At 37.2% G+C, this 26869-nt stretch overlaps 1 protein-coding gene across 1 annotated transcript in view; it reads left to right on the plus strand.

Moving 5' to 3' along the window:
- The window catches only part of DPH6 (diphthamine biosynthesis 6), a 119878-nt gene extending 99605 nt beyond the window's left edge, over positions 1-20273 (plus strand). Inside the window, exons 6-9 of the mRNA XM_084777899.1 lie at positions 330-391; positions 11884-11978; positions 17039-17126; positions 18594-20273. Of these exons, the coding sequence (XP_084634025.1) occupies positions 330-391; positions 11884-11978; positions 17039-17126; positions 18594-18647 (299 nt within the window). The 3' untranslated portion in view covers positions 18648-20273. The remainder of the gene's footprint in view (positions 1-329; positions 392-11883; positions 11979-17038; positions 17127-18593) is intronic.
- Positions 20274-26869: the final 6596 nt, after the last annotated feature.

The following is a 26869-nucleotide window of genomic DNA, read 5'->3' on the forward strand; positions in this document are numbered from 1 at the left end:
TAAAATGCCAAGGTTTTGTATTTCCTGTCTTTGAAATGTAGTATTTTTATCTTAATTACCATCTCATAGAAAAGAAAATTAAATTTAAGGAAGCATCTGTCTATTGATGCAACTGAAATAAACTAAAACTGATTTTTTAGGGGCAAGAAAGCCAGCTTTCCCAGAGAAGTAGGAAATTATATTCTGTCAAAGTACATTTTACTTTAAAATCAAAACAATTTGCAAAACATATGTGTTGCTCCCCTCAGTGAGGAAAAGTAAGGGAAGGAAGTGTGCCTTTACAGCTCCAATCTGACACTTACCCAGAAAAATTCCCCCTTTCTTGATAGGCTTAGATCCTGATAAGCATCTTGGGAAAACCCTGAGTGAAATGGAGCCACACCTTTTACAGGTAAGAACTCGTGTTCATCTTCAAAATATCAGCATCTAAATGAGGAAAGTAGGAGCATGGCGTAGTGACTCTAGGAATTATTTTTGTTTCAGAAAATTTTAGATGCATTCACTTTATGATTGGTGTGGTTAAACTATATAGTGTTTATAGAAGTGTGTTCAAAAGTGTATAAAATGATTTTCAGTGTGTTAAGGCAAACAGAAATGAGTTTGTAGTTGTGAGAGTGAGAACAGAGGGACGTGCTTTGAGGACATGTGCTTCTGTTTAAATGGGCAGCATGGACTGCCTGAGCAAAGCTATGGTTCTGAGGCACCTGCAGCATGTCTGCCTCAGACATGGGAGTGGAAACTTCTGGAGGCTGTTGCATCCAGTCCTCTTTACAATGGTGAACAAACTCACCAAGAAGCAAAGGAATTGTTCCAACATTTCAGATAACCTCCTTCATCTTTACTGTTGTCATGTCCTGAGTGTGTTCTACATACTAAAATAGTATTTATTGTCTCTGTTAATTCTATTGAATTGGAGTGGAGCCTGGGCAGACATTGGGTTGCATACAACACTGATTCAGTAGGTGAAGCAATGGAATTGTTAGGTTGTGAGAAGGTGTTTAACCTACAATCAAGGTGTAGACGATCACTGGTTCTGTGAAGCTGAGCCCCGCCAGGAGTCCTGCCCAACAGCTCAGTGTCTTGCTGTTGTTTCTGGGTTTTGTCAGGGACAACACTATGGCTTGAACTACTACACTCCACAGCTTTATTGGTTTCATACTGGTTTTGGAATTATCTGTTATTTTATTGTTTATCAATATATGCCAAATGCATAAAATCTCTGAAGTATTCATTCTTTCTTTGATTAACAAAATTAAGCACTTATTATGCGACAATCAAATATTAATATAAAAGAAAAATGAAGGTAGTATACAGTTATGACAAATTATGTTTGGTTTCTAGAGAAACTGGTGTTATTTGAGTTTATATCGGTCTGCTTTCTGTGCTCAGATAAGCACATTGCAGCCTTTTATGGCCATGGCTCAGTTTGTACTTGTGTCTGTTCACTGCCACCAGATTGAAATTAGCTTCACTCTCTCCCACAGCAATATTGATATATAATGATGTCAATTTTTAGAAAGTAAAAGAGAAGAAATGAGAGACTGGCTTTGACAAAAGAACTTTTTACAAGTTATCTCTGGATTTTGACATTATAAGTTAAAGGACTCTGTAGAAAAGCCAATTAAATAGGATGGCTATAGGTAATAGTACTGTGCTGTTCCATGAGCCTGGGAGGAAAGAATTTGAATGCTTTCCAAAAAATGTAACTAATTGGGAAGAAAGGTATGTTTACCCTAACTAAAATATTATATAATATAGACATATTTTGAAATATTATGATATACTATTAATATATCCAATTATGTGCACTTATTTTAAAGGATTATTTTAATTCTATAAGAAAAATAGAAGGTGCATAAAGTCTTGGGAAGTGCCAAGATGTTGGTATGGGGAAGCCTGCGTATTGCTGCATAACATCCAAACACAAAATGATATATAGGCTTTGTGGATTTACTTTACACGTATGATTATGAAACTTGATGAATTTTATGTTAAAATTCAGGGCTTTCTACATAATATCTCATTATGTATGTACAAAGGTTGAAAAATATGAAAATAAAATCTGAAATACAAAACACTTCTGGTCCGCAGCATTTCAGATCTTCAGCTGATACCAACACATAAGGCAGAAGAAACAGATATCCACACATTTCTTTGAAATATGTCTTACTTAAGCATTTTTAGGAAATGAAAAACACATATTGAATGATTTAGAATACTGAATTAAGGATTAATTACCTAAACAATGAGAAGTAAATGAAGACTTTGAGGAAGGAGCAGCTTGACCAGCAGAAGCACCTGATTGTTGTATTTAAAGAGAAGTGATAAAAGTCATGTTCCCAACTGTCCCAGTTTCTAGCTCTCACATTTTTTCTGAATGTATATTGACAAATGAGCTCTTGATCTCCATTGTCAGTGACACTTATGGAATTGAATATTAAGTATTTTCATAATCAGATCGTGTTCCCAGTTCTGTACAAATTACTGAAATGGGAAGAAAGCAAATTGAACTTGGAAGATATGGGAAGCAAATCAATTGCCTGGCATTTTAATGTACTGGGGCAAATAAAAGAAAAAAACCCTAGCAACGTGCAACAGATCAAGCAGGCTGGCTCCTAATGTAAGTGCAGGAGGAGCTGCAGGGTGGAATAGAGCCACAGGTCTTGGAGGAGCTGCTGAAAGATCTTAAACAGATTTGAATGATGGGTGAAATTTACCTGGGCAGTGTCCACAAATAAATCAATATGAATGAAGATTCATTAGCAGGAAGGCATGCAGAGACAAGAAAAAAACTTGATCTAAATGAAATTAAACTGGTGTTGATAGATCGGTAAGGAAAAGGTGAAGTGGAAATATAGGGCCCAGTCTTGAAGGGCCTTCAGGGATGGACCAAGCAATTTAGGATAAGAAATAATAAGATTTAGAGAGGTCTTCCACCGCGATCCATGCTGTTAAAAGAAAGCTGAGGAAATATAGTCTAGCAGCAGTATTCATAGATTAGGAGTGGTAAAAAATGGAAGTAAAGCCCATGAAACTGTTATAGGAAACAGATGTGAGGTATATGAAAATATTGTGATGGGAAGATGAAAATGACATTGGCATCAAAATTTCCACAAGCTGGAAAACAAAGAATCAACAATTATTCGCACACAATGAAGGAAATCAGAAGCTCTTGTTACTATAGAAGGCAGCAGGGTTCAGAGAAAAAAGCAAGACAAGCTTGATTTTAAACAGACTGGATTTTATGTTATAATATATAGCCTGAAGGCAGATTTTTAACCAGTGAGATGGAGCTCATTTGAGATGGTCAGGCAGAGGGCTATAGTTGTAGTGTACTGCACAGAGTCAGATGACTAAATCCTCATATCCTTCAGTTCTCTGTATGAAGCAATTGTGGAATGCTCCTGCTTTCACTTTACCGCACTACTCTGGCTTTATTTTCTCTGGTAGTTGAGCTGGGAGTTAGCTCAAGGCTGAGTGCATATCATGTGCTTAGTGGTCTTCATGCATGAGTAGTTAATTATCTGACCAACTATGAGGATGGTAGTGTTAGTGTTGCATTTTCAGACAAAGCATCACCTCCAAGAGGGCTTTTCCAAAGTCACATGGCTAGGTAATATTAGAAGTAGAATGTATGTCTAAGTGTAGCTGGTTTGAGGCATGCACTGTGTGCTACTCATAAGTCATTTTGAAGTCCAACTAAAGGAAGACTAGCCTTGCCTTAGTCATAGAACAAGTAATATGAGCAGTAATATTAGCAGTAAGAGAACAGCATCACTAATGACAGAAGCCAGGTTGTATGCATATGAGAGGGAATATACAAAAGAGTATAATGACAGTGAGATCCACCACAGGGTATCTGTAACTTAGGAACAGGAGCAAGGAAAATGATGAGGAAAGAGGACTTTCAAAAATATAGCAATAGCAATATAGAAGGCTACCAGAAAGACATGTGAGGTGAATAATGGTGTAGGCTCTAGACTAATTGTTAGCAGTGAGAAGACTACCATCCACCCAGTTTCCTAATGTAGAAAGGTGGAAATTTTCCTTAGTAGGTAATCCATTCCATTAATCATTCATGTTGATATGTCTCAAAGCACAGTACCTTGACATTTGAGCAGAGCCAAAGCAGGAAGGTCACTCTGACCTTCTTTGCTATTCTCCCTGGAGCAGACAATGAAGGAATGCCTTGACCTTCTTCTAAAGTAAGTAGAAGGCTTCCATTGCAGATGTGCTCCCTACAAATAGAGTAACGGCACGTCATATAGGAGCACAGCAAAGAACCAGAACAAACAGGATGAATGCTGCTCTTTGTAGAATCTGTTGTCTGCTCACGTTGCTAACCTCAATATCTAAACAGTGGTAATAGATAGCCAATAAATAGCTAAATCAATCTATGCAGCATTGAACTATATGTTAAAAATACAATTATAAAATGAAATTGTTGTGTTTCATATAAACCTTATAGTCTTCTCTAGGTAAGAGTAAATGAGAAGTCCATTTGATTTGGCTCCCTGCATCTTTTTTGTTTGTTTGTATGTTTGTTTGTTTATGTATTGGTTTTTGTAGTCCTGGTTGCCCTGGCCTCACTTTGTAGAACAGGCTGGCCTCAAACTCACAAAGACCTGCCTGCCTCTTCATCCCAAATTCTGGGATTAAAGTCATGCACTACCACACTCAGCTCACATCTTTGGTTTTAACAAGAATAAAAGATAAATACATTGCCAGTATTTTATTGAGTATTTTTGAAACAATGTTCATAAGAGAAATTGCTCTGAAATTCGTTTTTTTGTTGTTGTTGTTGTTGAGTCTGTGTAGTTTAGGTATCAGGGTGACTGTAGCTTGACAGTATGAGTTTGGTAATATTTCTTCTGTTCCTAATTTATGAAATAATTTAAGGAGTATTTTAAAAGTCTGGTAGAATTCTGTGCTAAAACCATCTGACTCTAGGATTTTTTATTTTTATTTACTTTTATAAATTATTTACTTATTTTTTTGTTGTGGGGGGAATTGGGAAACTTTTAGTGACTGCTTCTATTTCCTTAGGCATTATAGGCCTATTTAACTTGTTCACTTGATTTAACTTTGCTAAGTGGAATCTATGAGAAAAATCATCTTATTTCATTTAGATTTTCCAATTTTATAGAGCACAGGCTTTTGAAGTAAGACCTAATGATTCTTTGGATTTGTAATGTCCCCCTTTTCATTTCTGATTTTATTAATTTGGATATTGTCTCTCTGGCTTTTAGTTTAGCTAAGAGTTTGTCTATTTTGTTGATTTTCTCAAAGAACCAACCAAATCCAAGAACACAACGAAAACATTAAACACCATGATCAAGTAGGCTTCATCCCAGGGATTGTATGGATGGTACAATATATGAAAATCTATCAACGCAGCCCAGCATATAAACAACTGACAGAAAACAAAACAAAGCAAAAGAAACAAACAAAAAACACTGACCATCTCATTAGATGCTAAAAATGCCTTTGACAAAATCTAGCACCCTTCATGTTAAAAGTTTTGGAGATAGGGCTGGAGAGATGGCTCAGAGGTTAAGAGTACTGGCTGCTCTTCCAAAAGTCCAGAGTTCAATTCCCAGCAACAACATGGTGGCTCACAACCATCTATAATGAGATCTGGTGCCTTCTTCTGGCATATAGGTGTGCAGGAGGCAGGACACTGTATATATAATTTAAAAAAAAAAGTCTGGGAAAGATCAAGGATATAAAACAAATACCCAAACACAACAAAAGCAATATACAGCAGGCCAATAGCCAACATTAAATTAAATGGAGAGAAACTTAAAGCAATTCCACTGAAATCAGGGACAAGACAAGCCCGCCCACTTTCTCCATATCTATTCAATATAGTAGTTGATGTTTTAGCTGGAACAATAAGTCAACAAACTAAAGGAGATTATGGGGATGCAAATTGGAAAGAAAGAAGTCAAAATATTACTATTTACAGACGATATGATAGTACACATAAGTGACCCCCCAAAATTCTGCCAGGGAACTTCTACAACTGAAAAATACTTTCCAAAGAGTGGCTGAATACAAAAATTAGCTTAAATAATAATAATAATAATCAGTAGCCCTGCTGTATACAAATAATAAATGGACTGAGAAGGAAATTATGAAAACAATACACTTCACAATAGCCACAAATAATATAAAACATCTTGGTGTAACTTTAACTAAGTAAATGAAAGACTTGTATGACAAGAACTTCAAATCTTTGAAGAAAGAAATTGAAGAAGATATCATAAAGATCTGCCATGCTTATGGGTTTGTAGGATTAACATAGTAAAAATGACCATCTTACCAAAAGCAATCTACAGATTCAATCCAATTTCCATCAAAATTCCAATACAATTCTTTACAGATCTTAAAATAACAATACTCAATTTCATGTGAAAAACAAAATCTCAGGATAACTAAAACAACCTTGTACACTAAAAGAACTTCTGGAGGCATCACCATCCTGATTTCAAGCTGTACAGCAGAGCAATAGGAATAAAAATTGTATAGTATTGGTGTAAAAACAGACAGGTTGATGAATGGTATCAAATCAGAGACCTTGAAATAAACCCACACACCACTGGACACTTGATTTTTGACAAAGAATCCAAAACCAATCAGTGGGAAAAGATAGCATCTTCAATAAATGGTGCTGGTCCAATTGGATTTCTACATGTAGAAGAGTGCGAATAGAATCATATTTATCTCCCTGCACAAAACTCAAGTCCAAGGGGATCAAAGAACTCAATATAAAACCAGATACACTAAATCTAATAGAAGAGAAAGTAGGAAACAGCCTGGAACATGTTGGCACAGGAAACAAGTTTATGAACAAGACACCAACAGCTCAGGCAGTAAAATCAACAGTTGATAAATGGGACCTCATGAAACTGAAAAGCTTTTGTAAGGCAAAGGATACCAACAGTAGGACAAAACTGCAGCCTACAGAATGGGAATCTTCACCACCCTTTATCTGACATAGGACTGTATATCAAAATATATAGAGCTCAAGGACATAAACAACAACAAACTATGTAGCATAATTAAAAAGTGGGGCCCAGAACTAAATTGAGAATTCACAACAGAGGAATTTCTAATGGCACCTAAAAAAAATGTTCAACATCTTTAGTCATCAGAGAAATGTAAATCAAAGTGACTCTAGGATTCCATCTTACACCCATCAGAATGGCTAAGATCAAAAACTCAAATAACAGCACGTTGTGGTGAGGGTGTGGAGAAAGGGGAACACTCCTCCATTGCTGGTGAAAGCACAAACTTGTACAACCACTGTGGAAATCAATCTGGTGGTCTCTCTTGGTAGTAGGTTTACCTCAAGACCCAGGTATACCACTTTTGGGCATATACCCAAAAGATGCACACCATACAACAAGGATACTTACTCAGCTATGTTCATAGCAACTTTATTCATAATAGCCAGAAAATAGAAACAACCTAGATGTCCCTCAACCAAAGAATGGATGAATAAAATGTGGTACACTTACAGAATGGAATACTTCTGAGCTATTAAAAACAAAGACATCATGAAATGTCAGGCAAATCGATGGAACCAAAAAATATCATCCTGAGTGAGATAACGCAGACCAAGAGATGGGCATGGTATATAGTCACTCATAAGTAAATATTAGCCCTGAAGTACAGGATAACTATACTACAATCCACAGACTTAAAGAAGTTAAGTAATATGGAGGGCCCAAAGGAGGATGCTTGAATCTCACTCAGAAGAGGAAATAAAATACAGATCTGAAGTAGATGGAAGGAGGTAACTGGGTGGGAGAGGGGTGAGGAGGAGAACAGGAGGGATCAAGTTCAGGGGGGACTGAGGGAAAGAGAACTGAAATTGGTGAGGGGGGAAGCTCTGTGACAAACCAGAGACCTAGAAGAAGGGAAACTCAGGAATCTAGAGGGTGGCACTAGATAAGACTCCTACCAATAGGGGATATTGAACCTGAAATGGCCACCTCCTGTAACCAGGCAAGACTTACAATGTAGTGACAGGGACTACACAAAACCTTCAACTCGAAATTTGTCCTGCCTACAAGATACACAGGGATAAAGATAGAACAGAAATTGATGCGATAACCAACCAATGACTGGCCCAACTTAAGACCCATCATAAGAGCAAGCCATCCCTTACACTATTAACGATATTCTACTATACTTGTAGACAGGAGCCTAACATAACTGTCCTGAGAATCTTCACCTAGTAGATGATGGAAACAGTTGCAGAGAACCACAGCCAAACATTAGGTGGAGCTTTGAGAATCTGAGGAAGAATGGGAAGAAGGGTTGAAGGAGCCAGAGAGGTCAAGAACACTACAAGAAAACCTTTAGAATCAACTAACCTGAGCCCATAGCGACTTACAGAGACTGAAGCATCAATTAAAGAGCATCCATAGGACTGATCTAGGCCATCACACGTGGAGCATATGTGCAGATTGATTTTCATGTGGGTCCCTTAATAGCAGGAGCAGGGGCTGTCTCTAACTCTGTTGCCTGCCTTTGGATCCCTTTCCTGTAACTTGGCTGCCTTTTCTAGTCTCAATAGGAGAAAATATGCCTGCTTCTGCCTCAACTTGACATATCAGCATAGTTGGTATCCATGGGAGGACTCTGTTTTTCTGATTAGAAAGCAGGGGAGATGACGGAAGGGGGGGGGGGGAGGGAAGGACTGGGATAAGAACAAGTGAGAATGTAAAGCAAATAATTTAATTAATGGGAAAAGGTGTCTACTAAATAAATAAATGAGATTGATTAAAAAACAAAGCATGATGATTTAATGAAAAAGTTTTATAATTAATGTTAATACTGACTGTTAAGAGGATAAAAACTGAAAACATGCAAATCATGAGCCTCTTAACTTTTTTCTGTATTCATCTATAAATAGCATTATTAAGAATGTGCATATATTAGTAGACTTGCCCCAAAACAGACTCACATAAGTCATTCCCATGTCATATGCTGGGAATTGATTTAAAATGCCAAGATTCCAAAGTACTCTCATATGCCATGAAATGACCCGATTCAGCCACATACGCTTTTTAAAAGCGTATTCTAACAACAAATTAGATGGCAAACCAATATCCTCTAAAAGTCTTATCTAGTGGAGACTATAATTTAGGTATCTATGAAGCACTAAACATGATTTTAAGCAATCAAAATTATATTAACATGTGTAAAAGTTATCATATTGCCTTATTAAATTAACATAATCAAACTTTAGAAAACAGCAACATATTTCTTTTTTAATTAATTTATTCAGATTACAATTCAGTTGTTATCTTATCACTTGTATCCTCCTGTTCCTCCCTCCCTCCCACCCCTCCCCTAGGTCAATGACTAAGGGGCATCTCCTCCCCCATATTATGGTCATAGGCTATCATGTCTCATCTTGGTAGCCTGCATATTCTTTCCTTCAGTGCCACCAGGGCTCCCACCAAGGACAGGTCATCAAATATGGGGCATCAGACTTCATGTCAGAGTTAGTCCCTGCTCTCCACATAACTGTGGAGAATGTCCTGTCCATTGGGTAGATCAGAGTAGGGGTTCTATGTTTACTACTTGTATTGTCCTTGGTTAATGCAATAGTTTGAGCTTTCTCTGTGTAGGCTTGACTATCCTTGACTCACTTTTGTAGACCAGGTTGGCCTTGAACTCACAGCAGTCGGCCTGTCTCTGCCTCCCAAGTGCTGGGGTTAAAGGCATGTGCCACGACTGCTCAGCATTTCATGCCTTCTTACTACAAATGTCTTGTGTTTTAGTTAACTGCCAGTTCACCAAACTAAAGCTGATATGATAACCTTTCACCTCTGAAGAAGATTCCACAGTTCTGTCAAGAACCTTAGAGCTGACATTTGGGAGTCAACTTTCATGTGTTGTTATAGCATAAAGCTGTTCTCTAAGCCTTAAGCTTAGAGAAACAACAAAAATATCAGGATTCAGTAAGAATACTTAGTGATTTCTTAGAAACCAATGGGGCTTTTATCCAAATTTATTAACTGGAGACCTATATTTCTATACTGGTAAATTAATACTAGAGGAGGAAAAGAAAGTCTTAATATTGATTAGTATAGGCAGAAATCACTGTTTCATCATTATTTTGTGGTAATGCAATATAGAATAAATGCATTATATTTACTGAATTTCAAGAACTGAAGACATTGGGGTTTTTTTTTTTTCATCTCTCAAGGCTGCTCCATAAGTATCTGGGGAAGAGATAATTGATAGGATAATGAATATTAGCAATATTTTGTGTAAGCTAGCGATATTACAGGGCACATACAGATGCCAGTGTGTACCTATTGAAAGCAAATGTTGGCATAACATAACCAACTATATCACTGTTAAAAAGGACTAACGGAACCACTTCTGTAGATGTATTAGCCATACAGACTTTAACAGTCCAGTTATGCTTGGTATTACAAACACAACAGAGTTTCAGTGAGATATTTGCCAGTCCAGAAGCTAAATATTGATTATTTATATGCACTCCACGTAGGCTGGACAGTTAACCAGAAAGGTGAATTGAGAAAGTCCATGGTGGGAAGTTGTTGGAAAATCAGTAGAACACTAAGTGCAGAACAAATAAATACCTGGAAATCCATATCCCATTAGTATTGCTACGTGGCTTTATTGCAGAGAAGATATGTATTAGTATGGCAAATCAGTCTTGTCCTTTTATTTGTTCCCATGGGGACCACCTCTCATAATTTGGCCTTGCCAAGTCTCTGTTTTATAACCAGGCAAAAGTTTTATCCCTTTTGCCCTTTGGAGCTCTTTCAGAAAGCACTATCCAGGTCTCCTTCCTATGCTCTCGCTGCCCCTTGGCTTTACAATATCATTCACATCACTTCTGACTCTCAGTGGGAGGACTAGACTGTTCATCTATCCTGAAGCCACATAGTCAGATAGTAACGCAACTACAAAAATTCCCAAATAAGCTTGTAACCCACAGATAAAGCTGAGGACTTAGGGAGCAGCCACATCATTGACAGTAACAAAAAGGAATGTGTGGCAACTGTGAGCAGGGGGAGCTGTTACACTCCAAATCAGCACTGTGATGACAAAACTTCCACAGAGTATCTGAAAGTTCAGTATCAATAACAGCCTGTGCAGGGGAATCTCAGCATTGATACCCGTTGTCTACCAGCCAAGTGGTTCTCACTCTCAATAGCAATAGCAGTAAATAGTATGAGGTCTAGTTAAAACAAATAGCACAATGGTTTTTTCTTTGTTTGGGGCTTTGGTTTGGTTGCTAGCTTTTATTAAACGTCAAATTTCATGAGAACTTTGTAAGCTGAAGCTTATTAAGACTTATTCAAAACATTTTAAGACTCTCTATGACTTTTTAATACCCAGTGATAGTCCTAAAAATAACAGCCCCAAGAATTTGTCATGTGATCATACGCCTAAGAAAGGGTTTTTAATTTCTTTGTCTGATAAATTCTCTGTTAAAGTTTTTTCCCCTTCCAGTTCAAAAGGTAAGAGGTATATGGTTAGGCTCTCTCTGTTCTCATAGTAACATGCCTACCTTTGAATCCAACGTGAGCATCAGTGCTTAATTTATTATATCTTTAAGTTTTATTATTGTAAAGAAACATTTTGATTTCCTACAACCATTTAAAAAGGATTTGAGATTAATAAAGAGCTGGTACTTTATGAAAACAATTTCAAGTGTCCTCTTTAGACACATGTCTTATGCAGCAAAGGAAATTCTCTACAGCCTGCAGTATGTTCCTAATTAGTGCTCTGCATTAGTTTTAGGAGAGACTAATCTCCTAAATGAATATTTTGATGGTGTCATTTTAATCTTTCTTTTTCTGTATTTTTTTTTCTGATTCTCAGCTTTCTAAGAAGTATGGTGTCCACGCATGTGGGGAAGGTGGCGAGTATGAAACGTTCACTTTGGATTGTCCTTTATTTAAGAAGAAAATCATTCTGTAAGATACTATTTCAGCCTTTTCCTTTTTCTTAAATTTAAATGATAGAAGCAGCTCAGCATTCAGCTTGAGGTGGCTTTAGCTGTAAGAAATAGAACATGTCCTCTAAGTTCACAAACATTTAATTTGTTTAATCCCAAGGAAGTTGTGTGAATACTTAAATCAATACCTGACAGGACGAGGCCTTCATAGAAGGCTGTAAACTTTTTAGACATTGCACTTTCCTTTACTTGCTGATTACGGCCTGCAGTAAAACTAGTGCCTACACACTGACACTTTTATCCTTTCATGAAGTGTGAATTGCCCATATTATTTATCTTTCATTATAGCTACGTTTGATAAAGTGCCACATCAGTAGCCTGTGGGCTCCATTAGCTCCATCCTCTTTCCCCTTTTCTTGGCTTTAACAGGTTAGAATGATGATACTAGACATATTTCTTCAGTTGTTGGGGGTTATTTTTACATATAAAATTTGTTTTGAATTCAGTTTATGGTGAATTCATAAATTCACTATAAATTATAAAAATTAGTATAATGAAACACAGGAGCTGTGCCTACTTTATCACTTTCTTAGCTGTGTTCTATGTCCTTCTACTCTTCCTGTCTGCTGGAAGAGCATCATCCCTCTGTTTGTTGTGCTGGTTTTGGTTTCTTCTCCTAAGCTCAGACTTCTTGGAAAAGATTGTTAAGATAATACCTGATTGAATGAGCAGCTTTAATGTTTTTCAACATTAAGATTTGAATTCTGGCCGGGCATGGTGGCGCACGCCTTTAATCCCAGCACTTGGGAGGCAGAGGCAGGCGGGTTGCTGTGAGTTCAAGGCCAGCCTGGTCTACAAAGTGAGTCCAGGACAGCCAAGGCTACACAGAGAAACCCTGTCTCGAAAAACCAAAAAACCAAAAAAAAAAAAAAAAAAAAAAAAAAAAAAAAAAAAAAGATTTGAATTCTGTGAACAATTACTAATGGGCAAGGGGATCATCTGGGAATATTAAGACTGAAATAATTTCATTTCCAAGTCCAGTATTCCTCACTCTTGTTTTCATGTTCTTCTAACTTCTTTTGCATTAATAATTAACATATTTCTAATTTCTTTGGCATTTTTTAACTGAGTGGCTGTGGTTTGCCTCAAATTCTGCTGGTCACTATTGATGCCTATTGTTTCAACCTTTATATACTTGAAGGGAAAACTTATCTGTGTATACAAGATACCAAAGCTATTACTTGGAAGTTTGTAAATGGGAGAGTTTTCTAATGGTCATGCTGATCACAAAAGGATTTTGTAAACAGAAAATGTACTTCCATGAAACAATGTTACTTATTATTAAAGGAAAACATTTGTGTGTTTGGACAAACTGATAGTGTAATGGAAAAACTGGGACTATATTTACTTATTAATACAAGATTAACCACAAAAGGAAAGAGTAACATCAAGAAATGCAAAGTAATGGTATTCCACCCACCCATCTAACAGTTTGATGTCTGAGAGTACCCAGAGGTCTTTTTAGACACCTCATTATAAGAAGTACTGCTTTTCACTTTGTCACCAACAGATCTCAGCATCCTGCTACTTCAAGAGTGGAGTAGTTCAACACCTTCATTTTGTAGCTATAGAAACTCAATCCTGATAGGTGACACCATGGGGAACGTTGGTCCTGCCATTAGGGAAAGGTGTCAGGGAAGGTGTATTAAACAAGAGCCCTTCTTCCTGACAAGTTCCCCTCCTGTTTCTCCCTCCCTCCCTCCCTCCATCCCTCCCTCTCTCCCTCCCTTCTTCATCTCTGTCTCCCTCCCTCTCTCTCTCTCTCTTTCCTCTCACTGTGTGTGTGTGTGTGTGTGTGTGTGTGTGTGTGTATGTGTGTGTAAGAGAGAGAAAGGTAAAGAGGGTAGACAAGCATGACACAGCATGCAGGTAGATATCAGAATAATCTATGGGTGTGGGCTCTCTCCTTCCTCCTACATGCTATCCCTTTCTATGCTATTTCTTCTTCCCATTTTATCTGGAAGTATCTTTGTACTGATGTAATCATTGGAAGCTATACTATTTCATCAAAAACCTGAATCTTTAAAGGGTCAAATTGTATAAGCTGTTCTTCTTTTAAAGTTGTCTTGTTAATATTATTTTACAATAGTCAAGATACATATTTGGTAGTAAAGATTCATGAATATATATTGAACTTTAATCATTCTCTCTATATATAATATTTTATATCTTTTTTCTTTTATTAATTCATTGATTACAACTCAATTGTTATCCCATCACTTGTATCCATCCGTTCCTCTCTCCCTCCTGCTTTCACCCTAGTCCCCTCCCCTAGGTCTATGACCAAGGGGGACCCCCTCCCCCACTATATGGTAATATTTTACATCTTGCACGTGAACTGTAAACATATTTCCTTGTGAAAATTTGGTATTCTGGACTCAAGTATTTTGTGGCTCCTTCTATTGATACTACATAACTTTCTAATCAGAAAAGCCTGATTAAAATATGTTTGACTCTAGTTACAAAGAGTGAAAGTAAGAGTCCAGAGAAATGGCTCAATTTACCTGTTAATAGCATATGCTGCTCTTGCAGAGTACCCAAATTCAGTTCCCAGCATTAACATCTGGCAGCTAATAGCTGCCTGTAACCCCAGACCTCTACAAGCACTGCAGTCACATGCACAAACCTATACCCAGACACACAAAATATACATAATTTTAAAGTAAAATAAAAGCATAAAAAGAATTTCAATTCAAAAATTATTAGAGTCGGATGATAAACTTTGGGCAGAGCACAGGGAATCCTATGAATGAGTTGGAGGATAGAGCATCCTAGAGGGGACAGGAACTCCGCAAGAAGACCAGCAGAGCCAACAAATCTTGACCAGAGGGGATGGCAGAGACCAAGGCATCAAACAAGGACCATGCATGGAGAGGACCTAGGCCCCCCTACTCAGATGTAGCCAATAGGCAGCTGAGTCTCCATTTGGGTTCCCTATTAAGGGGAGCAGGAGATGTCCCTGCCATGGACATCAAAGTATTCCCAGCACTTTGATAATTCTCCCTGGCGGGGTACCTTACCATACCAGAGAGGCAGTCTTGAGACTTGGTAGGCTGGGGTAGGTTGGTATCGGAGAAGGGCTCCTCCTCCCTGACAACCAGGGGAGAGGAATAGAGGGGAAGAGCAAGGGAGGGTGAAACTGGAGAAAATGAGGGAGAGAGCTACAATTAGGATATAAAGGGAATAAAATTTTAAAAACAGATAAAAAATTTTAAATGTATCAAAAGAAAAAACAAAAAAATTTAGTGTCAAAAGCATAGGGTTGGAGAGATAGGTCAGCAGTTAGAGCACTTGCTACTCTACCAGAGGACCCAGGTTCCATTCCAAGAATCCACACGATGACTTAAAACCATCTGTAACTTTAGTTACAGGGACCTAATGCCTTTATGTAGACTCCGTGAACACAAGGCATGCACATGGTACTTAAGTGCATACTAAACACTGGTACACAGAAAGTGAAAATAAATTAATCTTTAAAAAGAAAAGTTAAAGCAAAAATGAGCTTTGCAATCCTGCAATAGTCAGGTGCTAATATTAATATATGAAATGGAAGTAATTCATGAGAAATTAAAGACGTGAGGATTTTCTATTTTTACATTTTCAATTGAAATGGCAAAGCATTAATCTACTCCTCAAATTAATGCCTTAGCTGTTTTTAGTTAACTTGCATAGAACTTTGTATATTGGTGCAAAATAACTTTGATTTTGATATATTGGTATAGAATTCAAATTTAAAATTATTCTTCACACACACACAATATATATATATAGTGTGTGTGAACCTCCTTATTGAGATGGCTTCAAATGTGGCAAACAAGCCACTGGGCAAAATGTCCTCGTTTCAGCCACAGACAGAATTCTGCCTAAAGATGGGCAAGCTTGGATACAGGCAGAGTCAACAGCTAAACTCTGCAAAGACAGGGTATGCAAGTCCTAAATAGTACCTGCTTCACAAATATGTCTGTCAGATATATTGGGCCAGAAGGCTGAAGATGATGCTCCAACATTATAGAGAGTTTTGGGTGACTGTTCAGGCAGCAAACTGTCTCTGTCATTTTCTCATTGTGGAAGCTGCTTACCTGCCTTTACTGTCTACTCAGGTAATTAATTTTATTCCTTCTCAAGTCTCTGATGTGGTTGAAAAGACCAGATAGTTTAGTTTTATAATTAAGCCTAGTTGTTTTGGGTGTAAGATGGTTTTAGGTCTAGATAAATGTTTTAAGTTGATAAAGATGAGATATGATAGATATTGATTTACATTCAGAATTTTTGACACACCAAAATAGAAAAGATGTTCTCTTCAAGGTTGCCAAAAACAAATAGCCAAAACTTTTATATAATTCCTGATTGTTTCATGGTTCTTCTTGCTGTAGGTAATTTATTGCATATGTGTGTGATAACATAAATGTATATGTAAAAAATAGAAAAAAGAAAAAGAAATACGTAAAATAAATTAAAAATTAATTGCAAAGCATTATTGCTGTTTAATAAACAACAAAATCACTAGTTATAATTTCACAGATAATCTTAGTTATTTATAGGTTCTTTACATGGTATCTTTATTAAAATATGAGATAATTGACATGTACTCATATGGTAGCAGTTCATATAGTGTTACCTCAACATGGCGATTTCCCTGTGCAACCATATGTGTGGATAGCAATGGTCCTCCAGTGTGAAGAGTTCAGGCAGAGCCTACCACGTCCCAGCTTGCTTTTATAAGGGATGGCTGAGACTATAGGTAATGCACTACATCAAGTGCCTCTTGAAAGTAAAGGCACAATGAAGACTGAGCGTGGAAGTTCAGTGTTTAGCCTGTGCAAATTTATGGAGTGCAATTGAACAGTTGATGTCTCCATTATGACTTTGAGGAAACTTTCAGTGTGAGCTGTGTGTCCATTTACATGGGGAAGGCATCAACATTTCTTAGTGTTGGAGGATTTCAGGTCTCTTCTGTCAGTAGCAGGAGTAACTAGCCAGCAGGTATGTGTTTGGTAAGCACACTAAACTGTGTTCTAGGGACTCTTCAGAAGCAGTCATCCACTCAGCTGATGCATTCGCGCCTGTGGCTTATCTGCGGCTTTCAGGGTTGCACTTGGAAGACAAGGTAAGTCAGTTTCAGATTGCAGTGATTTCCAGGCAAGTAAAGGTATACACTGGTTCTGTTGTGTGATACTCCCAGTGGTCCTTGCCTATCAGATCAGATATCCTGCATATCAGATAGTTACACTACAATCCATGACAATAGCAAAATGACAGTGATGGACTAGCAACAAAATAATTTTATGGTTGGGGTCACCAAAACATAAGGAACCACTGTTCTAACAGTAGACAGAGGGGCAGAGAAAGTAGATCTACTCAGTCAATAACTAATACTTTTAGAAATGCTTATAGTTGTGAGAATGTCCTATAACACAAAAACCTTACATTCTGAAGAGATTGAAGGTTGGTTAGAAAAGAGAATGGTAAATACTAAGATGACAAGGACAGTATAAAACCAATAGTAAGTCATCTAGTATGATGGGTTGTAATGCATCAGCATTTGAGGAAAGACTGGTAGTTAATTGGATTTTTATTATACAGTAGTTAGGAGAGAAAAAAGGGAAAAGCTTTTCTGAAACTATATAAAGGAAGCTATAAGTGAGAGGAATGAGAAAAAGATGGAAAGTTAAACAAAGTGCAGTAAAATAAGTTTTCTTTGAAATACATTGGTGATCATGACAGAGAAGATACCTGTTCAGTCAATGAAGATCTGTGTTTGCTATTTGCAGGAAATGACCAAGAGAGCTTACTCTCTGTTTTTAGTAAAGTTCTGTGAAAAAAAAGTGTCGTGATTAAAAAAAAAAAAAAAAACCATAATTGGAAAAGGTCGTATATTCTGTTTTCTTCCCCACTTCCTGAGGCACATCCACATCTGTGTATGTGTGACATGAAACCACAGTGATGTTTTCATATTATTCAGCTTCTCTAAAAATAGAAAGAAAACAGTGGTTTCCAAACTCATGAGTCAGTAAGAAGACAATAATGACTAGGCCGAGCAAGGTGATGGTTAAAAGTGAAAGCTTTTGCCATGAAAACCTGAAGAATACACACACACACACACACACACACACACACACACACACACACACACACACACACACACACATACACACACACAATTATTATGCATGTTGATTCCTAAGAAAAATTAATGATGAACAAGATTGGATACCTATAGATTAGTGGACTAGGCTAAAAGTAAACATCGGTGACCTTTTATCAAAATTGGTAACATCACACATAGCATGATTCCAATTGAACACCTTCCAAATTCACCAGAAGGGCCGCTTACCTTAGGCTTCTTTCTCTTTTGCTGGCATGAGCACAGTTAAGACTCGACAACACCAATCTCTTGCTTAAGCATTCCTCCATTCTAAGTTTAGTTTCACCCAAGAAGCTCGCTGGGTTCTCTTGGTATTTCATTGGTCTTCACAGCCCATTAGCCTACTGCAGGTAACTATTGTTTCTTTAAGATGTGATATTACTGACATTTATAAAAATGTCACATTTCCCTTCTTTTGTTTCCTTGTAGATGTCTTCAGAACCCGGAAATGAAGAAACAACTAACTATATACACAATTCTTAAAATTTATCCTCCATGTTAAAAATTGCTGTGATCAACTTTTCACATTACGTTTGTTTACTTCTTCAAAAGAAAATATGTTGAGACCATTGATTAATTGGGAGAATTTCAGTGAACCCTTCTCTGATTTTGCCAATTTCTTCAACTTACTTTCTTGTTAAAAATATTTTTTCTTGAGAGTACTATTACATCTCACACACACACACACACACACACACACACCTTTTCTTCAAACCCTGCAATATAGTCCTCCTTGCTCACTTTCAAATTTATGTATACCTTTTTCATTATTGTTGCTACATTCCTTTCTCTTTCTCTGTCTCTCTGTTTTTCTTTCTTTCTCTGCCCTCACTTTTTTCAGCACACACACACACTTTTCTAAATGCATAAGTACAATCTTCTCAGACTGTATAGTGTTGGCTGTATGTTTTCAGGGTTGGCCACTTGGTATTGAATAACCAGTTGTGTTCTTTCCCTTGTGGCCTTGTCTGTTGGTACCCTCCTTGTTCAGCTCATGTGTAGGCAGCCATGTTGGTGAGGCTTCATGGGGCAGCTTCTGAAATTCCCAGGAGAAGTAAACTCTGTCATTCTCAGGCTCTTCTAGTCCTGCCTCCGTCTGCTTTCATTTTTGGTAACAAGTCTCGTGGCCTCTCTGTGGCATGCCTTTTTATTACCACTTGTTTATCTCCAGCTCCTTTGTCTACCATTTCTTTTTCACACGTTTTCCTCCTTCTCTTTCATACCCCATGCTATGAAGAAACTAATACTCTTATCGAGACAATCAAGCGCCACACAGAGATTTATCTTTGTTGATGTTGTTTTTAGTATGCTCATTATTCAAAATGTTCAACATCAATGGATAATCAGAAAGGTTATCATAAATGCCTGGTTATTTTATGGTTGATTTTTAAAGATAATTTTAAATAGTATTTATGTATACCTTACACATTAAAAAAAAACAGACTATTTTTCTAGAGTAATTTATGTTCACTGCAAAGCTGGATGGAAAAGCACAAAGGTCCCATGTATATTACTGTCTCATTGGAGCACAGTCTGCCACATACCAGCATCCTACACCAGAAAGGCGTTTTTGTCATAACTGATAAGCCTGCTTTGATAGATCCTCATCACCAAAGGCCCATAGGCACCAGAAGTGGTGGCTCCCTCCTCTAATTATTGAACTAGAGAGGCTGCGGTAGGAAGAATGTTGAGCCCTGGATTACCTTGTCTGAAAAACAGACAAAAAAAGTCATAGTTTATACAAAGTTTCACAATTGTGGTTTTACATTCAGTGGGATTTAACAATGTCAATAGATGTATATCCAACATTATGGTCCTATAACACAGTATTTTACCATCATAAGAATCCTACATTCCACCCATCCATCCTCTGTCTGTCCTATCTCCTGACAACTACTGATGTTTATGCTCCCTAGTTTTGCAGTTTCCAGAATAGCATGTGATAGCAATATTCACTTTTTAATATGCATTTTGATTCCTTCATTTCAAGTTATAGCTGTTTCTCCTGGGTGACTATGAATAAAGCTGCTGTCAACAGTCATGTACAAGTTTTATGTGAATGTTAATTTGCTTGTATAACTCCCAAAGAGAATAAATACTTGATCATCAGTGTTCTAGGTTTATTTTCATTCCTGTGATAAATATTATGATGAAGGATGGTTTGACTTGCAATTCTGGGTTACGCTCTATCATTAGGGGACAAATCAGCTGGGACTCACACAGCTAGTCCCATGGTATCCACAGTGAAGGGCAAAGGTACCCTTTATATTGCACTTCCATGTCTCTTGTACGTCATCCCACACCGTGTCCATCTCACTTTTAAACTGTTCCTTCCCCAAACTCCTTTGAAGTGGCCCCTTGCTCTTTGACTCTTAATAGGAATTTCACTGCCACATTGCTTTTGCTTTATTACAGTGGTTCTCAACCTTTGTAATGCTGCAACCTTTTAATGAAATTCCTCATGCTGTGGTGACCTCCAACCAAAAAAATTATTTTGTTGCTACTTTATAACAGTAATTTTGCTACTTTTTGGAGTCATCTGTATTTTCTGATGGACTAAGGCATACCCTATGAAAGAATTATCAGATCCCCCAAAGAAGTCATGGCCCACAGGTTGAGAACCACTGCTTTGTAGTGTTTGGATCCTGCACAAAGCATAGTTGTACAACATTTGTTACATCTATAAACTGGAAGCCATGTGTCACAATGCTATAATATCTTTCTTTAATCTTGATCTCAAGGCATCCCTTTAGCATCCTTGCTTACTTAGACAGGACAACTTGATGCTCCCTTGTTTTGCCATCACCTTCGTCTCCCTTGACCTTTCCTATTCTGCCTTACACACTTTACATTCTTCTCTCTTTTTCTACATTGTTTACATCTTTCCCACGGATCAATATGAAATTCAAATGCTTACATTTTACCACACAAGCTAAATTGTCCCAATGTTTTCTTCTCTTTCCATGGCAACTTTATTCAGTTGTCTAACTATTTGTCATTTATACTGCCATGCACATTGCTTGTGAACTGGTCCTTGTCATCTGAGTCATCTATGAGATCTAAAAGTACCAGATAGTCACTTTTAAATGAACTGTCATTTCCAAACCTCACTTTTTTCTTTATGAAGAGTTTTAGAGATGTCTTTCCATTACATGTTACATACAAGTTTGCATCACTTTCTTCTGTTACTAGTAGACAAAAATGTATAAGAAAATTGGAGTGCAAAATAAAACATTGAGATTGCTGGCAGACATTTTAAAGATATCATTTAGACACTCAAATTATAATATAAAATGACAACCATAAATTGCTTACTTAAATTTTGTTGTTATATTTTAAGTTATTGATTTAAATATTACATGAAACCAATTAGATATGAAATCACAAACATAAGTGAATAATGCAAAGACCTTGGTTAAAATTTGGCAAATCAATATTAAAGTTTCTTCAGGTCCCAGGCTTTATTGCTTATAGCAAATTTGATGCTAAAATGTACCATACATCATACAATGGCAAGCTTGAGAATGTGAAAAGTGCAAAGCTTTAAGTAAAGCAACTAAAAGATCACATCCAAATGCCTAAAACTTAACAGAGGAGTCAAGGCTTTACTTGGAACTGTTCAAACAGCCATCTCACATAATTGTCTCAGGACCTTAGCTTTGTGGAAAACAGTTCAAATTTAATTTTGGGAAAATCATTTTACTTTAAACAAAAGAGGGTTGGGAGCTGGAGCAGTGACTTAGCAGTTAAGAGCACTCCTTTTTCAGACGGCCTGAATTCGATTTTCAGCACTCACATGGCAGCTCACAACCATCCATAACTTCAGTTCCCGAGGATCCCGTGCCCTCTTCAGGCCTCCACTAGCACCATACAAACACCTGGCACACACACATACTTTAGGGGAAATACCCATACACTTAAATGTAAAAGAAATTTAAATGGTCACAGAGACTTAATCTCAATTTCATTACTTTCCCCAATACCAATTCATACTTATTTTGCTTTCTGTGAAAATATCCTTATGGTACTAATATATGTGTTATCACTTAATACTTTTTTTCTGGAAAGATCTTATGGGAACAGTGTATATTTTATGTAAGTATAAGTGTTCCTATTCCAACAACTTATAACTTTTAAAAGCATCATCATTCTCAGCCTGGCTTGGTTTATTTTGTTTTGCTTTTGCTTTGTTTTAATGTTTGGCATTATTTCAACTATATCATCAAATATCTCAAAAATATAACATTAAACTGCTTTTTTTCTAATTTTTCCTGTTAACATACATGTCACTGCTTTGCAAAATTAGGTCTATGACAATCACTGTTAATATGATTAAATTACAAAATAATTCTAATTTAACAATATATTAAAGTTAGTCTGTAATCATTGTACTTGTTGCTTACTTATTACAGTGGCAGGCACTACTAGCTTTTCTAATCCGAACTAACAAAGCCTTTGTATATTGTTGCTTCAAGTTGAAAAGTAGTGCTTACATTATGGAATTGATTTTCTTAAACAGCAGTGAGAGTAGAGTTATAGGTGCATGTACCCCAAATGTATCATCTCCAAATTTATATTGGATTTTGTAGGAAAAAAGAAAATAGTATAATTCATCAAATTCCCATAATTTTGACTTATTAAAAAGGCTTATTTTAATTTAAAAATAATTAAGAAAACTACCTGCGAGTAAAGTAGTATGGTATGGTCCACTTCTTAATAAATACTCAGTAATATTCCGTAAGTTTAAGTTGTCTCAGTTAAAAATGCATACAAGAGCTCTTTAAACATTAACTAGAACTCAAGTAAAAACATTGAAACCTAATTGACTCTGAAAACTAAGGAGAGACTTCTAGGGAGAAATTGTTATATATAAAAGATGAAGAAGATTTGGGATACTAAGCCTCTTGAATATGCCGTGCAATGGAATTCCATTTGCCACTCATAGCAACAGATACAATGTCAAAGATGCTGTCACAGAAGGGCACTTTCTCCCAGTGTGACCTCGGACTAAATAGTTCAGCGTCTGTTGAGAAAGGCACTTAGAGTCTGTAAAACCCAAACCTATAAAACTAAATGAACCAACTCATTTGTTGAAGTAGATCACTCCTGCCCTGAAATCCCAGGCTTGGAGCTGCTTCACTCACTTACGTCTCTAGCCAGTGAGTAGCCATGGAATACCGGGGTTAGAACGTCTAGACAGATAATAAACATTTCTTATGCTCTGCAGATATGAAAAATGTGTCATCTGGGGAAGGGAAATAAAACAAAGTTGTTTTCCTTTTTTCTTTTTCCTTTTACTCTGGTTGTGCTATTGCATGTCATTTTGTTGTTATTTTAAGAAACTGTTCTTACTTGTGACTTCATAGAGTTTCAGTTCTGTATCTTCTCTTCAGTTAGAAGCAGCATACTACTCACCCACTCGTATGTATATTTTTAGTGCATAGATGAGCCCTGCCACTATTTAAGAGTTGGCAATACAATCTAGAATTAGACAGAAATTTTTGCCTTCGGGGACCTTGAACACTGTGATGTAAACCAGGCAATTAAATGAAACATATGCGGTAGATGCGGTGGTGGAGACTTAGTGCCCATAGGCATGATAATCATTTGAGAGTGGTCTGAAATCCTGAGCTGATTATGGTATCAGATTTAAACCTGAGTGAGACGAATAAGACCAGTCTTTTCAGTCCTATGGGCAGATGGCAATTTTGATCCTTCCATGTAAGAAGTGGGGTAGGGAACGGATTAGAGTGTTACCAGAGCCCTTAGAAGTGAAAGAGTGAAGTTGTACAATTCACTCAGTATGATCATTTCTAGTTTCATCCATTTGTCCACTAATTTTGGGATTTCCTTGTTTTTAATAGCTGAGTAGTATTCCATAGTGTAAATGTACCACAGTTTCTTTATCCATTCTTCAACTGAGGGACACTTAAGCTGTTTCCAGGTTCTGGCTATTATAAGTAAGGCTGCTATGAACATGGTTGAGCATATGCCCTTGTGTGGTGGAGCATCTGGCTATATTCCAATGAATGGAACAGCTGGGTCTTAAGGAAGCCCTATTCCCAGTTTTCTGAGACAGCACCAGATAGATTTCCAAAGTGGCTGTACTAGTTTGTATTCCCACCAGCAATGAAGAAGTGTTCCTCTTTCTCCACATCCTCGCCAACATGTGGTGTCGCTTGAATTTTTGATCTTAGCCATTCTGATGGGTGAAAGATGGAATCAATTGATCATACTGAGTGAATTAAGCCAGAAGCAGAAAGACTCACATGATATATACTCACTTATAATTGGACACTAGGCCAAATGCATGTCCCCTGAAAGTCTTCACTTACCAGGAGATTGGGATAGATGTGAGGACATCCTGCTGGGACTCTATGTAAGAGAAATATAGGAGAATGGAGAAATAGAAGGTCCTAGAAACCTACAAGAAGAACATCATGACGGGTGGATCTGGGCCTGGGGGGTCTGCTCAAACTGCTGCACTAACCAAGGACAATACAAGCAGTAAACATCAAACCCTTAATCTGATCTAGCCAATCGACAAGACATTGTCCACAGTTCTCCACAGTTGAGTGGAGAGCAGGGACTGACTCTGACATGAACTCTGGTGCCCCATATTTGACCACTTTCCCTTGGTGGGGAGGCCGGTGGCACTCAGAGAAAGGATAAGCAGGCTACTAAGATGAGACTTGATAGCCTATGACCATACAGTGGGGGAGGAGGTCCCCCTTGGTCATAGACCTAGGGGAAGGGAGTAGGGTGGGGGTAGGAAGGAAGGAGGAACAGGAGGATACAAGTGATAGGATAACAGTTGAGATGTAATCTGAATAAATTAATAAAATTTTAAAAAGTTGTTCAAAAGAAAGTACTCAGTGGCTGGAGACATTCCATGGTAAGTAAAGTACCCACCTCATACACATGAGTTTAGTCCCCAGGATCCACATCAAACCGCTAGGTGTAATGGCACATACTTGTAATCTCAGCCCTGGGGAAGCATGGCATGTTGATCCCTTGGGCTCACTGTCATTTAGCCCAGCTTATTTGGCTACTGTTTCAAAATACAAGGTACGAACTCCCAAAGTAGGACACCAAACATGGTCCTCTGGCTTCACGAACTTGTGACTATTTTAGAGAGTTGCAAGATATAAGACTCATATTCAGTAGCTTTCAGCAGAATAAAAAGTGTTTGGATAAATGTGGCCAAGTAGATATAAGATTTGTCACTAGAAAACCTTGTAGAAAAAAAAGAACATCCATAAATGTGGTTTGAATAAAAAGGGTCCCCACATGTCTATAGTGAATGGCACTTTTATGAAGTATGGCCTTGGAGGAAGTGTGTCACTGGGTGCTGGCTTTGAGGTATCAGAAGCTTAACCCAGTCTTATGTGTGTCTTAGTCTCTTCCCACTGCCTGCAGAACCTGATGTAGAGCACTCAACCTCTCCAGCTCCTGTCTGCCTGTGTTCCACCATACTTACCACTGTGATGAGAGTGGACTAAACCTCTGAAATTGTAAGACAGCCTCAATTAAATGTCTTTTAAAAAGAAAAAGGTTTCTCTTATGAGAGTTGCTGTGGTTATGTGTCTTCTTCACAGCAATAGAAACCCTAACTAAGACAATAGATATTTCATATTTACTCAGAAGCCCCTGGAAGCTTCTAAGAATAGACCACATCTACATCCTAGGTCATAAAGCAAATTTTAACAAATCAGAAAAATTAAAATATTGGCATGTACCCACCCTATCTGACCATTATGCAATAAAACTAACAATAAATAGCAAGCAAATCTGTAGTGCAACAACTCCTGGAAATTACACAATTCATTACTACATAAAGAAATCAAGAAATAAAAAATATTCCTGAAATCAAATGAAAATAAAAACCAACAAAACCTGGAACATGATAAAAAACATTTCTAAAGGAATTTATAGCCCTAAGTGCTTAAAATAAAAAGAAAAGAAACGAGAACAAAGGTAAATAAATAAATACTGCAACTCAAGAATTTGGTAAAACAAGACTAAACCAAATCAAACCCAAGAGACAGTAAGAAAAAAATCAAAGCAGAAATTAAATAAGTGCAGGCAACAATTCAAAGAATCAATGAATCTAAGAGGCGATTTTATTTTCTTTTTATTTATTTATTTATTTATTTATTTATTTATTTTTTGAGAAGATAAATAAGATCAGCTGCCTCCTGGTCCAACTAATCAAAGAAAGCCATGGCCCAAATTAACTGAATCCGGAACAATCAGGCAATAGACATGACAACAGACACCAAAGACATTTAGACTACATTAGGAAATACTCCGTAAAACAACCTATACTCCATTAAGTTGGAAAATCAAAAAGAAATAAATAAATTTCTAGATTTGTCCAAATTGTCAAAGTTAAACTAGAAGGAGATCAACATCCTAAATAGACCAGTAACAAATAAGATTGAAACTGTAATAAAAATCCTTCCAAATAGTGAAAGCCCAACCAAGAAATATAAAATCCTCTCATGTAAAGTAGCTATTCTCCCTGTCTTAAGGGAGAACATCACTGCCTTGAAGCACTGTTGTGGAAGTTTTTTATTTACATGTAAACATGTTTTAAGCCCAGGTGTGGAATATGAGAACTGGTTCAGTTTGTCCATGGCTTATAACTGGCTCATGAGAAGACACCTGATTTTTGTCAGCTGGAAGCTATCTCGTGTTGGGGC

Source organism: Acomys minous (assembly GCF_964271855.1).
Source record: "Acomys minous genome assembly, chromosome: 3".
Taxonomy (NCBI): domain Eukaryota; kingdom Metazoa; phylum Chordata; class Mammalia; order Rodentia; family Muridae; genus Acomys; species Acomys minous.